This window comes from Biomphalaria glabrata, chromosome 3, assembly GCF_947242115.1.
Source record: "Biomphalaria glabrata chromosome 3, xgBioGlab47.1, whole genome shotgun sequence".
Lineage (NCBI taxonomy): Eukaryota > Metazoa > Mollusca > Gastropoda > Planorbidae > Biomphalaria > Biomphalaria glabrata.
In genome coordinates, this window is record NC_074713.1 from 23,741,822 (window position 1) to 23,759,365 (window position 17,544).

Genomic DNA, 17,544 nt, shown 5'->3' on the forward strand with positions numbered 1-17,544 from the left:
GACCTTCCATGTCTGAGTTTGTATGTGTGTACCTGGGTATCTGTTTTGTGCTATTACTCTTATCTTTATTGTTGGTGTAGGGGGCTGATGTTAGATTAAAAAAAAGGGAAGTGGAGGGAGTCATTTCGTCTGGTAAAGAAGCAGACGGTTGGTATGAGAGTGGTGGCCCTTTAAAAAACAACTACGTCTCTGATAGAACAATTACCTCCCCCTTAAAAAAGATGAGTTTGAAATGATGACGGATACCGTGGGAGTGGTTTAAAATGACCCTATTTACTTCTTTAAAATGACCCTATTTACTTCTTCATCACCATCGTGGTGGTCATCTTCAGGTCACCTCCTCGTCTGGGTGAACTAAATACAACAGATGTAGTGCCAGTGTCTGGTTTGGAGGGAGAGTTTACTTTATCCAGTCTTACACTTGTGAACTCCAGACTTGCTAGGCTTGATCTGAGCTGCTTGCTATAGTAGCTACTTAGCTTCATTTAGGAAATTATATTTTAAATCTTTTCGCTTACTCCAGGGGTTCTCAACCTGTGGGTCGCGACCCCTTTTGGGGTCGAATGACCATTTGCCTGCCAGGGGTCGTCTAAGACCATCGGAAATTTCGGTTTCTCGTCTATTTTTCATTGGAAGTTGTTATTTTTTTTGTCATACGATTTCTTAAGTGTTATAACAAGCATGTTTACCATAGTTAGTATATATTTAAGATAAACTTTTTTTTTTGTAATTTATGCACAAATTTATTTTACGCTAAATAAAATTAGATAATGCTATTCCTATGTAAATACATCATGGATGTCAGATATATATACATTTAAAATTTGATTATTATTTTTTAACATTAGCAAAATCATATTTAGGGTCTACCTACGCCTATGAACGAAATATGTTTTACAGTTGGGGGTCGCAGCCTAGTGGGGAATCATATTAGAGGGTCGCCGAGCTAAAAAGGTTGAGAACCGCTGGCTTACTCCCAAAAATGAAAAAGTCTACGGGGCTCAACCCTGCTAAGAATTAGAAGCAGGTGGCGTTTGAGGAGAACGCAGCACTAATGTAAAGTATTTCATAACTTTAGGGCGCTGCTATTTTCAAACTGTATCGGTTATAAGCCGTTCTTAAAAATTCTGTGGAGAAGGAGAATTGCTGTTCCGACCCTAGCTAAAGCCCAGGCTTTGATCTCACCACATTGCCCAATCTTTCATCTCACCACTTTGAGTTAAACCTTAGTCGCCCTTCTACTATAGGCGATCAACAAATACCTATTATAGTAAATGTAAGGCAGGCAACTCAACGAAGTTTTACAGTAAATAAATACGTGTGTTTATTCACCAGGACGAACACATAACATCCTTCTACATTCAGAGAGTCTTGTTCCAAATTATGCCAGTCCTTTCCCCAGCAAACCGAGATACGGACCAAAGACAGCCTTCACCTCTTCTCTCCAGGTTCCTACTACAGTCTTCAAGCAGAAAAAAAGACGCTCCTTAGATCCCAACAATTCAGACTCTTCTTCCTGTCCTTGTCTAATAGTGCGCTCGTACGCACCACAAGCACTAGTGCAAGGCAGGGTTACAACCATAGACATAAATAAATATAGACTGGAAGTAGGAAGTTATTTATATTTGGGGGGAGTCAATATGTTTTATGTACTATATCTATGTGAAAAAAAAATGGCGGCGATTGAGCTATAAATTCGAGGACTAACATTTCAGCCAATATATACCTTTGATCTTTAGTTTTGAAAAGTGCAAAACTGCCATATTCCCAATATTTTGTCTTTGTTTTATAATCATAGACATAGGCAAATATACATAGGTTTGTGATGTGGATCTACAGACTTATCTTTTCCCAAATATTTCCGATAATAATTTGTTCTTTATCGTCCAGTCTATATATATATATGTCTATGGTTACAACACTATGTTCAATTTGGCAGGGTTTGAACTTTAAAATATCAAATACATTGAATGTGATTTTGTTCAGCGCTGGATGGCTTGTTATATTGAATGTTGAAGGCAATGAGTTCATGGAATACACATTCTACCCAATGTTTCTTCAGTAGGTTTGAATACAGGGGCCTCGGAACTCGCATATGTCACGTAATTTGAGAGATAACGCTTGTCTTCATTGAGTACTGGGTGCCGAAATAAGATTTTTTGACATCACTTGGAACCTCCAACTGCTATAAGCAATAACAAAAATTTAAATTGAGCACCTCATAGTTCTCAAAGTTATTATTATTATTTTACTTGAGCAGCAATAATGTTGATAGTACAAAAAAAGTTGTGTATGCATTCACTTAGCATTCAATTTCTTATGGTTCTAAATATCTACGTCCTTTGCTTTTGCAGTAATAATATTTTTGTTTTATTGTAAAGAGCCACATTTTCGCCGATTCAATATATTCCATTACACTATTGACCATAGATATGACTAGAGGAATGTGGTTTTAAAATTCGATGCAGATAGATCACGTCTGAGCCTCTATGTGAAGGTAATCAATGAGACATATGTTAATAATTAAGTAGACTGACATCCAGAGATGAAAGAATATTTATGTAGACTTACCTCTTATTTGAAAAAAAAAAGAGTAATGATCAATTAATTGTGTAGGCGATAACCAACAGTAATAAGAGAAGGTAATGAACCTATATGAAGATACAATAATGGATACATAATATGTCGTGATGTCGGTATGTTGTGTATAATTCAGAAAAACAAAAATGTTACACACTACACGAAGCAAATAGTGGAATTAAAACTTGTGCTAGAATCTAGTAGAAATTCCTGGAAATAGAAAGTAGCATATACAGTTTTTGTTTTTAGCGGCCCCCGAAAGAGGAAAAGACGCTATTAGTTTTGTGTGAAATGTCTGTCCGTCTGTCCGTCCGTCCCGTTTAGATCTCGTAAACTAGAAAAGATATTGAAATTCCGACATCACAACATTTTAGACCATTCAAAGTTTTGATGCAACGGCTACTTTTTTTTTCTGAAAGTGAAAAATCTAATTTTTAAAATCAGTTATGCAAACAGTTTTTTAAAGACAAAAAGCTAATTAGTATGCATTATAAGTTAGACCTAATTTAAAACAAATAGTAATCTTGTAAACTTCATTTTCCTGAACTTTTTATTTTTGTTGGAATTATTTTTTTTTTAGGATTGGATTAAGAGATTGAGCCTTTTCGAAACCGTTAGATTGTACGACTTAGGCCAGGGGTATTGCGGTGGCTGAGCGGTAAAGCGCTTGGCATCCGAACCGGGGGTCCCGGGTTCGAATCCTGGTGAAGACTGGGATTTTTAACTTTGGAATTTTTGGGCGCCTCTGAGTCCACTCAGCTCTAATGGGTACCTGACATTAGTTGGGGAAAAGTAAAGGCGGTTGGTCGTTGTGCTGGCTACATGACACCCTCGTAAACAGTAGGCCACAAAAACAGATGAACTTTACATCATCTGCCCTATGGACCACAAGGTTTGAAAGGGGAACTAGTTAGGCCATGTTCACATCTAACTTTACATTCACTTTCACCTATCCTTTGATCTGCTGGACCGTTGGGGCACTACACAAGATCTGTCAACCTTCTTTCTCCATTCTTATCTCTCATTTGTCTTTGATATAGTTTCATTCGGATGTTATTTCTGAAAATATTGAAGCCCGCCTGGGTGGACCACTTCGGGGGCCGATTTTGAGTTTGTGTTTCCACACAAATTATCTTTTTGTAACCTTGTTATGTTTTTTTTTAAATCTATTACTCCTTTATGAAGCTGATAACTGATAGCAGCTTATCATTTCTAATTATTTCTTCGAATGCTTCATTAGTGCAGGGAGTCTTTCCTGTGAGCTTTCCACAAACAACATTTTGAAGTAGGCTTACTAAATAGAAACATTTGAGTCGAATGCGGGAATTCCCATTGAAGCTGTGTTCTAAATAAAACTGCGTAAACCAAATTTAATTTTAAGATGATTATATTTTGTAATTTACTGTGTGGCCAATCGATTGTTGTTTTTTTATTTGTTTTCGTTTGGACAAAGTTGTTGATAAACATTCAAATCGTTTCTGAAATACCCGTCCACCCATGGCCCAACGTCCATTTTTTTTTTGTACTTAAGAACCAATAAAGATTTTGCCAGCTAATAAAAGAAATAAAAAAAATATATTGCTACTAGATAGTGAAAAAACATGAATGATTTATCTAGATTTTGAATGCGTACATCTTATTCCAAATTGAATACTACAGCTATAGCAGTTGGCATGTAAATCAGTGCTGATCTCAAAATACAGGTTTGTGGTGTAATAGGTTTGAATTCCGCTCTATCAGCACGTCTTGCATGGTTTGAATTCCACTCTATCAGAACGTCTGGCAAGGTTTGAATTCCACTCTATCAGAACGTCTTGCAAGGTTTGAATTCCACTCTATCACGACGTCTTGCAAGGTTTGAATTCCACTCTATCAGAACGTCTTGCAAGGTTTGAATTCTGCTCCATCCGAAAGTCTTCCAAGGTTTGAATTCCGCTCTATCAGAACGTCTTGCAAGGTTTGAGTTCTGCTCCATCCGAAAGTCTTGCAAGGTTTGAATTCCGCTCTATCAGAACGTCTTGCAAGGTTTGAATTCCGCTCTATCAGAACGTCTTGCAAGGTTTGAATTCCACTCTATCAGAACGTCTTGCAAGGTTTGAATTCTGCTCCATCCGAAAGTCTTGCAAGGTTTGAATTCCGCTCTATCAGAACGTCTTGCAAGGTTTGAATTCCACTCTATGAGAACGTCTTGCAAGGTTTGAATTCCACTCTATCAGAACGTCTTGCAAGGTTTGAATTCCGCTCTATCAGAACGTCTTGCAAGGTTTGAATTCTGCTCCATCCGAAAGTCTTGCAAGGTTTGAATTCCGCTCTATCAGAACGTCTTGCAAGGTTTGAATTCTGCTCCATCCGAAAGTCTTGCAAGGTTTAAATTCCACTCTATCACGACGTCTTGCAAGGTTTGAATTCCACTCTACCAGAACGTCTTGCAAGGTTTAAATTCCGCTCTATCAGGACGTCTTGCAAGGTTTGAATTTCGCTCTATCAGGACGTCTTGCAAGGTTTGAATTCCGCTCTATCAGAACGTCTGGCAAGGTTTAAATTCCGCTCTATCAGGACGTCTTGCAAGGTTTGAATTCCGCTATATCAGGACGTCTTGCAAGGTTTGAATTCCACTCTATCAGAACGTCTTGCAAGGTTTGAATTCCGCTCTATCAGGACGTCTTGTAAGGTTTAAATTCCACTCTATCACGACGTCTTGCAAGGTTTGAATTCCACTCTATCACGACGTCTTGCAAGGTTTGAATTCCACTCTATCACGACGTCTTGCAAGGTTTGAATTCCACTCTATCACGACGTCTTGCAAGGTTTGAATTCCACTCTATCACGACGTCTTGCAAGGTTTGAATTCCACTCTATCACGACGTCTTGCAAGGTTTAAATTCCACTCTATCACGACGTCTTGCAAAGTTTGAATTCCACTCTATCAGAACGTCTTGCAAGGTTTAAATTCCGCTCTATCAGGACGTCTTGCAAGGTTTGAATTTCGCTCTATCAGGACGTCTTGCAAGGTTTGAATGCCGCTCTATCAGAACGTCTTGCAAGGTTTGAATTCCGCTCTATCAGGGTTAGATCAACGTTTTTTATTTTCTACGCAACTATCCCAAATCCGATTTTTAATGCTTCAGAGTATAAATGCAAGATTTCTAATCCTGGGAACATTTCCTTTATTTTCTATATTACTGTTGGAAATAACTGAAGTTCTCAAAAGTTTAAATTGACATTTATGCATGGCAAAAATTAGCATAAAACACGATATCGAATCATAACTGTGTCATAAGTAAAGGGAACTACTTCAATGTGATGTTTAATTGACACATACACTGAGCAAACATACACTCACTGGTTTTCAAGCGATGTTAATAACACTAACATTAATGAAACGTAACACTAACATTAATGAAACGTAACACTAACATTAATGAAACGTAACACTAACATTAGTCTAAAGTCTAGAAAAATCTCCTTGGAAATCATCGAAACTGGAATGCGTTCATTACGCATGTCAACAAAACCAAAATGTTTGCCGACTCGAGAGCCGTTAAATAGTGTCTGCCCAATGAGGCGCGAACAGTAAATGTGACCGTCTCAGCTCATTGCGCTGTCGGCACTTCAAATCTGAGGCTTTGTCTTTCGTTTGCTTCGAGGATTTCACACAAATTGCTGAGCCGTCTTCATTGCGCTGTCGTCACATGTGTACACATTTGTGGCGTACATCAAGGAAGAAGAGATGTGTTTCAGTGGAAAACAAAGACAATAGAGAATGTAGAAGCAGCCGCAAGTGATAAAATAGCATCTAGATTCTAGAGAGACCCATAGAATATAAACAACTTTATTTTATTTTCTGTCCCGCGTTTACCCCTGAAAACATTCCACTTCCGGGCAATTTCAAATGAGATGAGACAAACTAAATGATTTGAATTAAGACTTACTTGTTCAACACTTATCTAGATAACTTTTCACCTTTTAACTCTTGTGTGTGTGTTATGTTCTCTTAATTCGTTGAGCCTGCATTGTCCGTTAACAGCGCTATATACATTATAATGCGGCCGGCTTTTTAAAGCGAGGATTAGACTTTACAGTCATCTTCCAGTCCATAGGAAATGAGAAATGCGCTCATCTTCAGCCACTAGGGAGAATCTATATATATATATATATACATTATAATACTATTACCAACATTATTGCTAGTTAAACATTGCACTTATGTGTACAATAATCAGTTTCTAAAGAAATGCACAAAGGAAAAGAACAAAAAAAATATATAAAATGGTTAGATATTTGTATTGATCCATGCGAGCAGAAATCGGGTTTGGTTATTTTACCAATAGTAGTTATATTCAGAAAATATTTTGGACGACACTCATCTCGCTTCAATCTTAAGAGTACTAGAAGTTTACGTATGGTCGGTCGGCAAGCAGACTTACCAGGGTATCTCCAGACGGTCAGCGGAACTGTGGTAGCGGCAGCAATCTTGCATGGTATAGCAATGCAGAGAATAAACTTCTAAAGTTTAACATTCATGACTAAATATATAAATATATATATTCCTTTTTAAAAAAAAATAGAAGTACACATTTATTAAAATGTTTTGTTTTTGTTTGTTTGTGATATTACTTTTATTCTTTTAACTGTTTTTGGATTATGAAACAAAATGTGCTGGCGCACAAATGAGATATTTCCTTTTTGAATTGTAATACTTTCAAACTGTCATGTATTAGGATCATTAGATGTATAAAGTTCCTTCTATTTGTAAATTGTAAAACTTTCAAACTGTCATGTATTAGGATCATTAGATGTATAAAGTTCCTTCTATTTGTAAATTGTAATACTTTCAAACTGTCATGTATTAGGATCATTAGATGGATAAAGTTCCTTCTATTTGTCAATTGTAATACTTTCAAACTGTCATGTATTAGGATCATTAGATGTATAAAGTTCCTTCTATTTGTCAATTGTAATACTTTCAAACTGTCATGTATTAGGATCATTAGATGTATAAAGTTACTTCTATTTGTAAATTGTAATACTTTCAAACTGTCATGTATTAGGATCATTAGATGTATAAAGTTCCTTCTATTTGTCAATTGTAATACTTTCAAACTGTCATGTATTAGGATCATTAGATGTATAAAGTTACTTCTATTTGTAAATTGTAATGTGATCTCAGATCGTTTCAAGCTTTTTCTATTCTTCTTTTAGATTCCTCATTCAAAAACGAAACCAAACAAGAAAAAAAACAACCTGTAGTTGGCTGTCTTAAATAAATATCTATATTTAGAATGAGATCATGTTCAAGACTGAACGCGTTAAAACAATAATCTGAACAGTTTAATTTCTGTAACTTAAATTGTTAGTTGTTAGCTCCATTGCGGAATCACGTTACTTCATCTTGTGACCAAGAAATAGCAAGCGCTTAGTGAAACAATCACAATGGCTGCTTAGTGAAACAATCACAATGACTGCTTAGTGAAACAATCACAATTGAAGCTTAGTGAAACTATCACAATGGCTGCTTAGTGAAACAATCACAATTGATGCCTAGTGAAACAATCACAATAGCTGCTTAGTGAAACAATCACAATGACTGCTTAGTGAAACAATCACAATGACTGCTTAGTGAAACAATCACAATAGCTGCTTAGTGAAACAATCACAATAGCTGCTTAGTGAAACAATCACAATAGCTGCTTAGTGAAACAATTACAATAGCTGCTTAGTGAAACAATCACAATGACTGCTTAGTGAAACAATCACAATAGCTGCTTAGTGAAACAATCACAATTGATGCCTAGTGAAACAATCACAATAGCTGCTTAGTGAAACAATCGCAATGACTGCTTAGTGAAACAATCACAATGACTGCTTAGTGAAACAATCACAATGACTGCTTAGTGAAACAATCACAATGACTGCTTAGTGAAACAATCACAATAGCTGCTTAGTGAAACAATCACAATAGCTGCTTAGTGAAACAATCACAATAGCTGCTTAGTGAAACAATCACAATAGCTGCTTAGTGAAACAATCACAATGACTGCTTAGTGAAACAATAACAATGACTGCTAAGTGAAACAATCACAATGGCTGCTTAGTGAAACAATCACGATAGCTGTTTAGTGAAACAATCACAATGGCTGCTTAGTGAAACAATCACAATAGCTGCTTAGTGAAACAATCACAATAGCTGCTTAGTGAAACAATCACAATAGCTGCTTAGTGAAACAATCACAATGACTGCTTAGTGAAACAATCACAATAGCTGCTTAGTGAAACAATCACAATGACTGCTTAGTGAAACAATCACAATAGCTGCTTAGTGAAACAATCATAATAGCTGCTTAGTGAAACAATCACAATAGCTTCTTAGTGAAACAATCACAATAGCTGCTTAGTGAAACAATCACAATGACTGCTTAGTGAAACAATCACAATGACTGCTTAGTGAAACAATCACAATAGCTGCTTAGTGAAACAATCACAATAGCTGCTTAGTGAAACAATCAAAATGACTGCTTAGTGAAACAATCACAATAGCTGCTTAGTGAAACAATCACAATGACTGCTTAGTGAAACAATCACAATGACTGCTTAGTGAAACAATCACAATAGCTGCTTAGTGAAACAATCACAATAGCTGCTTAGTGAAACAATCACAATAGCTGCTTAGTGAAACAATCACAATGGCTGCTTAGTGAAACAATCACAATGGCTGCTTAGTGAAACAATCACAATGGCTGCTTAGTGAAACAATCACAATTGATGCCTAGTGAAACAATCACAATAGCTGCTTCGTGAAACAATCACAATAGCTGCTTAGTGAAACAATCACAATGGCTGCTTAGTGAAACAATCACAATGACTGCTTAGTGAAACAATCACAATGACTGCTTAGTGAAACAATCACAATAGCTGCTTAGTGAAACAATCACAATGACTGCTTAGTGAAACAATCACAATGACTGCTTAGTGAAACAATCACAATAGCTGCTTAGTGAAACAATCACAATGGCTGCTTAGTGAAACAATCACAATAGCTGCTAAGTGAAACAATCACAATGGCTGCCTAGTGAAACAATCTAAATGACTGCTTAGTGAAACAATCACAATGGCTGCTTAGTGAAACAATCACAATGACTGCTTAGTAAAACAATCACAATAGCTGCCTAGTGAAACAATCACAATAGCTGCTTAGTGAAACAATCACAATGACTGCTTAGTAAAACAATCACAATAGCTGCCTAGTGAAACAATCACAATAGCTGCTTAGTGAAACAATCACAATAGCTGCTTAGTGAAACAATCGCAATGGCTGCTTAGTGAAACAATCACAATGGCTGCTTAGTGAAACAATCTAAATGACTGCTTAGTGAAACAATCGCAATGGCTGCTTAGTGAAACAATCACAATGGCTGCTTAGTGAAACAATCGCAATGGCTGCCTAGTGAAACAATCACAATGACTGCTTAGTGAAACAATCACAATGACTGCTTAGTGAAACAACCACAATGACTGCTTAGTGAAACAATCACAATGACTGCTTAGTGAAACAATCACAATGGCTGCTTAGTGAAACAATCGCAATGGATGCCTAGTGAAACAATCGCAATGGCTGCTTAGTGAAACAATAAAAAAGGCTGCTTAGTGAAACACACTCAATTGCTTCTTTTAAATTACTACTATTCAAACCCACGCAAGGATCTTTCAAGCTTCTAAACATGCAACGAACTTTGGAACTTTGAAATCATTGAAAGGCATTAAGAACTTAATCTCTTCTGAACACGTTTTTAGTACAATGATCTAACGAAACATATGTATCTGACATGCATCTAACATGGATAGGCCTAAAATGTCGCATTGAACTTCCAATGACATGATAATTTGATGACTCTTCAGTCTTCAAGACATTTCAAGGGTTTTACACCGTTCATCAACGAATAATTCAGAAAATAGAAAACAATGTCTTTTCATTGGCTTAAGAAGCAATGAATCTTTTAAAGATTGCCCCTTTGTTTTGCATTTAAATCTGTTTTATTGTAATTAATACTCATTTTTAAGTTGATAAAGCGGTTTTGTATTTTATTTATTTTTTGTCCTGTTTATAAATTTGTTTCCGCGTCTATTTTGTTGTGAAATTAAATTTTGATCCAAAAGAAACCTTTTTCTACTTTCTTTACCATTTGAATTAGCAAGTATGCTTTTTTTTTAAATAAATTATTTTATTTTAATATTCTCCTTTGCACAACGGGATAGTCTCAAGCGTATAAATTAACATGACATTTTAGCACTCTCAAAGCAGCGTTGTTGTTAAGTCAACAAAGGCCACTTCATGCTATTAGGGGCCACTTCATGCTATCAGGGGCCACTTCATGTTATCAGGGGCCAACTCACGTTATCAGAGGCCACTTCATGTTATCAGGGGCCACTTCATAATATCAGGGGCCACTTTATGCTATCAGGGGCCACTTCATGTTATCAGAGGCCACTTTATGCTATCAGGGGCCACTTCATGTTATCAGGGGCCACTTCATGCTATCAGGGGCCACTTCATGTTATCAGAGGCCACTTCATGCTATCAGGGGCCAACTCACGTTACCATCGCCCCCTTCACGGTACTGGGCGGGGGAGGGGAGTGCTGGTATAGAGAGTGCACGCCAAGATGGGGAAATCTGCGCCCTGGGAGTCTAATTTTAGCTTTAAACATATTTTGGTTTTAATAAAATTGAAGCAACGTAGTGAGCCACGTGCCGCTGTAATGGAATACTCAATGGAGGGGGCGAGACAGGGGAGACGTAGGAGTCATGAAGGGTGCCATCAGTTGGCTGTCATTCAGACCACGCCATACTACACTATAAGAAAACATGATATTCTCAAACTGTAGGCGTCTTGTGCTCCTCTCACACTGAACCCACATTTGTCTTGTTGAGGCGACATCATCGGATATAAATAGTACTCTGATTAGTTCTGTTTGATATATTACAACCTGGCGGAGTAAGTTCTAGACAGACTACTGACTTAGAGATTACTGACATAGAGACTACTGACATAGAGACTACTGACATAGAGACTACTATTTTAGAAAAGGTCTAGTAAAAAAACAACTCAAATAAACTTAGACTAAGCTAGCTTGGGTTACGACAATGTCTGTGTTAAATTCCAGTCTAATATTGAACGATGGATACTGCAGTATTTTAAGTTTTAAAAATAATTATCCTAAAGAAAAAAAAACTTCCTTGGTTTCAGTTCTTTACTGGTGTATAAAGAGCTGTGTTGATTTGGATTCTGTTTTTATAAAGATGATATCAACTCACTCTCTAACTGTCTGTCTGCTACACATTTAAACACGTTATGTCTGACACTTCCCAGTCTTGGGTCAAGTTCAAACTTTGCACAATTATTTCTTCCAAACAAAACATAAATACATCGTTAAATTAACAAATTATTTAATTAATTAAACAGTTTAAATTTATTTATATTCTTTGATAACAAAAATTCATATAGTATTGAGAGATTTGACTGTCAATGTGGAGTTATTTTCCTTAGATAAGTAATTTTTTTTACAATTGCGCTTTCTTTGTTGACGAAGCGATATGTTTGAATGCTTAAATAGGAAGAGTATACGCTATAATTTGAAAAGAATAAACGTAATGATTACACATTTTGTTTTTTACTGACAGGTCACATTCATGTTTTGTTTTGGAAGGAAAAAGAACAAAGACACAGGAAATAATTTGATCTGTATTTAGAGTTTAGTTTTATTTCAAGACAAAACACATCGAGTTAGCATCAAGGCAACATTAATTAGAAATCAGGTCAACATAGAGTCAACATCGAGTCAACATCAAGTCAATTTGTCAACCTTTTACCACCTGTCAAATCTGTTCACATTTGGACATAAGTCATTGAGCAGAGATCCGGATAATTGCAGAGACTCATTGACTTAGCTCTGAACTGAGTAGCAGACAGATTATCAAGAAATTAACTTTTTGACTGACTAATGTTACTTCAACATTAGAGAGCAGCATCGTATCTACGCAAGCTCTACTTTTGATCCACCATTCAGTCAACAGAAGTTCAACTATGTTCACAAAACTCCAGTCTCAGTTACAGGTGAGCTAAACTAAAACTCTGTTTCTAAGACCCACTGAGTAACTAGCGTCAACACGTAGACGTCTGCTATCTAGTATTGTCATGACGATAAACTAAACAATCCCAAGGACATTAAATTGAACTTCCGTTTGGACAACTCAATTGAAAAGAAAGTATTACAGCTCTAATTTGAACAATATTTGAATGCGTGCCAGTTGACATTCGTTTCAAATCTGCTCTAGTAATTCGCTCATTTGTTTGTATCAATAATTGTAATTTTTTAAGCCATATAAATGTATTTAGAACTAACGGTAGGGCTTAGAACATTAGATTCTGCCAGGCTAAGAAATGCATTTACATTATTATAAACCTTTAAAAAAAACACCTAACTTAGCAGCACTTCCTTCATTCTGTACACCGGAGACACCAACAAGCTGGTCTATTTATAGTTTATCCGCCATGTACGAGAATCTCCGATACTATCTGTATGTGTCATATTGTTGTGACTCTGTCCAGCCCTAAGGCCTTTCTGTACTATAATGCGCACTTGCCAAAAGGGACATGAACAGGATGAAAGATGAGGTTCGGGCAGAATTTGCAGTGATAGTATCATAAAAACAAAGTGATAGTATCATAAAAACAAAGTGATAGTATCATAAAAACAAAGTGATGTATCATAAAAACAAAGTGATAGTATCATAAAAACAAAGTGATAGTAACATAAAAACAAAGTGATAGTATCATAAAAACAAAGTGATAGTATCATAAAAACAAAGTAATAGTATCATAAAAACAAAGTAATAGTATCATAAAAACAAAGTGATAGTATCATAAAAACAAAGTGATAGTATCATAAAAACAAAGTGATAGTATCATAAAAACAAAGTGATAGTATCATAAAAACAAAGTAATAGTATCATAAAAACAAAGTGATAGTATCATAAAAACAAAGTAATAGTATCATAAAAACAAAGTAATAGTATCATAAAAACAAAGTGATAGTAACATAAAAACAAAGTGATAGTATCATAAAAACAAAGTGATAGTATCATAAAAACAAAGTGATAGTATCATAAACACAAAGTGATAGTATCATAGCTCTCAGTATATTGAACCTTGGTTATTCCTATTCGCTTTGCGTTACTACTATTGTTACATTAATGTTACTACTACAGCATTTCGTTACGTTTCTTTGATTCAGCTGCTTGCTAGGTTACAGCAATATTATTCCCCAGGATTATCCGATGTGGTTGAATTAACCAGAGTCAAGTGTAGATCATTAACGAGGCTAATGACGAGAACCAAATTTCATTGTGTTATATATATATATACATATTTCATTACCACTTTAGAAATCAAAGGGTTAAAGTAGTTTTGACTCAAAACAACAACTCTATAAAGATTAGCAATATCAACTGGCAATCAATTATTAAACTAATAATCATTAAACTAACAATCATTAGACTAACAAACGATAGACTAATAATCATTAGACCAAAAAATGATTAGACTAACAATCAGTGACAAACGCGTTTCTGTTGGTACAGTACTGTTAGGCCAAAGAAATTTAATTGAAAGTAATTGTTGCATTTAAAAATACATCAATGTCACTCGTTTGATATGTACAGATTAGTCATTTTTTATGACAAGCTTTTACATTTACATATTAATCATTTAGAGGTCAACCACGGACATGTCGTTCATATGCAGAGGTCATTCAAGTGTAAGTCAGTCAAGTAGAGGTCATTCATGTAGAGGTCAATCAAGTACAGGTCATTCATGTAGAGGTCATTCATGTAGAGGTCATTCATGATAGATTAGCCATGTATTCGTGAACTTCAAGTCCTTTTTAATTAAGTAAGTAAAGTAAACCTTTCAGACCTTACAGGGCAGATAATGTAGAGGTCATCAGTTTCTATTGCCGACGGTAGACGAGGGCTTGTGTGGCCAGCACAACGACCAACTTTCCCACCCGGTTCAAACATCAAGATCTTCATCACTCGACCACCGTGTCACCATCCCACCTCGTCCAACGCCTTCGGGAGAAAGCTGTCCTTTTAAAAACATGTCCCTTGGCGATACCCTTTATTAAATATTGCAGTTTTTTTTTTTTTTGAATTTTTTTTTGTTTCTCTTTCATTCATCGCTCTCGTAAAATATGTATACATCTCAGAGAGCTTAGTAAAAAGTACGAGCCCCAACTGATACCACAGGATGATGTGACCTCTTTTCAACTGCAAATCGAGCAGCTTATAATATTTAGTCTCGCTTGACTTTTTTTGCTTTTAATGTATCGTAGCCTTTTAGAATTATTTATAGCTTGCTTTTTACTTACGGTAGTTTAATATAGAGTCCTGAGTCCTGTTTTTTTTTTAATTCCGATGCGCGACCAATGTGTACTCCTAATACTTCAGGGAATAGCCCAAGCCCTCTCCTATTTGGTCGTGCCACTATAGCTTTATGTTGTTTTTATTTCTAAGATCAGTTCACTCTGCCCACGCTATAGGACTGAGGTCTGAGGGTGTATGGAAAGATTCGCACATGAATTGTACGTTTTTAGTTTAAGAAAGAAATAATGTTTCACATCTACAATTGTTCTGTGTGAGTCCTGCTATTAAATCACACTTTCGTTATGACAAAAAACAAGAAAAATATTTGTTAATATACTTTAAAAAAAAGTTTACATTAAGTGTAATTGGATCAGTTAGTGTGAATCAGTCATAGATTCTAGACCAACAGTGATAACATCTGTGTGATAAACCAATTGTTTTTGTTGAGCGCAATGCCATGCTTGTAGCTTTCTCAATGAGTTATGGTCCTATCACTTGTCTGGACCAGTTGGAAAGGGGGAGGGACAGGACAGGGGGAGGGACAGGAAAGGGGTATCTGTGTGAAGGTTACCGTGACAGATTTATTATTTTTTTAAAAGTTGTACCACTTTTTATGAACATAAAGATAAGAGAGCCGAGAACCATGTCTGTATAGTATGGCTTTAATACACTGAATGACTACACTACACACATTTCGTGAACACATTCTCACGGACGAGTTACAAGCACATGTAAACATAAGAACGACAACCGATACAGAATATAATTTTCATAACATTCACCCCCGGTTCAAATAATGCTAACTAGTATTATAAACAATGAAAGAATCAAGTAAGTGCAGAATAATAATAGAGATTGAAGTAAACAAACAATGTAGAATAGCATGACATAATGTAACATGTTGATATAAGTAAGTGTAGAGTAATAATAGAGATTTAAGTAAACAAACAATGTAGAATAGCATGACATAATGTAACATGTTGATATCTTATCTTATATAATACAGACGTTACTTCAAAAAAGAAGATGATTACGTCCTACGCGTCATGCATTTAGTCATGCATATTAACCAATGACTTAAATTCTGCCAAGTCACTGGTTTTCCTGGCTAGCTCAGGCAACCCATTCCATGCTCTAATAGCACTAGGGAAGAAGGAGTATTTGTACAAATTTGTCCTAGCATATGGGACGAGGAATGTGCCTTTATCTTTGTGTCTTTCAGAGTATTTTATTAAATTTTGTTTTTGTATTTGAAGATTATGGTTCAGTGTTTTATGTATGATTGCTACTTTACTTTTGAGCCTTCTGTCCTGAAGGCTTTCTAAATTTAGTGATTTTACTAAAGGTGTTACTCTAGTCAAATGTGAATATTCGTTTGTTATGAATCGCACTGCTCTATTTTGTGTCTGTTCTAGTTTCTTAATGTTTTCTTGAGTTGAGGGGTCCCAAACAGAGGATGCATATTCTATTATTGGCCTAACCAAGGTTAAATAACATTTTAGTTTTATGTTCTTATTTGATTTATAGAAATTTCTTTTAATAAATCCTAATGCTTTGTTTGATTTTTTTGTAGTTTCATCAATATGTGGATTCCATGACAGTTTTTCATTTATTATAACACCTAGGTATTTTGCGTTTTTAGTCTGTGTTACTGGTTTGCCATGAATAAGATAAGTGGAATTAATTTGTTTTAGTTTTTTTGTTATTCTTAACAACTGACATTTTTCTGGGTGGAAAGACATGCTCCAATTTGATTCCCATTTCTGTAATTCATCTAATTCTCTTTGTAAAATATCTGTGTCTTGTGTTGTTTTTATTGTTCTATATATTATGCAATCGTCTGCAAATAATCTGACTTTTGTTCCTGAAGTAATGCAATTTGGTAAATCATTTATGTAAATTAAAAATAGTAGTGGACCCAAGACTGTTCCTTGAGGTACACCTGAGTTTACTGTTATCGGTGTTGATTTAGAGCCATTTATTATTACAGTTTGTTCTCTCCCTATCAGAAAGTCTTTAATCCACTGATGCAGTGGACCATTAATGCCGAAATATTTTAATTTTTTAAGCAAACTATGGTGGTGAACTTTGTAAGTGTATAAGTAAGTGTAGAGTAATAATAGAGATTCAAGTAAACAAACAATGTAGAATAGCATGACATAATGTAACATGTTGATATAAGTAAGTGTAGAATAATAATAGAGATTCAAGTAAACAAACAATGTAGTATAGCATGACATAATGTAACATGTTGATATAACATGGTAAATCAAATAGCTTATTAAAATATATCATGATAGATCAAATATCACATTAAAGTCAAGTCAACAAAACCAAATGAAAGTAGTAAAATAAACAAATGTCATTTTGGAGACAAAACTAAATGTCAAAGTAAGAGCTCTAGTAAGCTGATGAGCTTTTACACTTTGTAGTTGGGCCTAGTTCTCCTTACTCCAAGATTGTATATATATATGAGTTTCGGACGGTCTGGCTATGTCTTAGGTGGTGCTGGTGGTTCCTTCGGGCATGATAGAATCAGTCGGTT

General features: G+C 35.6%; 1 protein-coding gene across 1 annotated transcript in view; it reads left to right on the plus strand.

Moving 5' to 3' along the window:
* Positions 1–17,544, plus strand: part of LOC106059109 (uncharacterized) — a 132,189-nt gene that overhangs the window by 53,036 nt on the left and 61,609 nt on the right. Inside the window, exon 2 of the mRNA XM_013216650.2 lies at positions 12,258–12,690. Within this exon, the coding sequence (XP_013072104.2) occupies positions 12,661–12,690 (30 nt within the window). The 5' untranslated portion in view covers positions 12,258–12,660. The remainder of the gene's footprint in view (positions 1–12,257; positions 12,691–17,544) is intronic.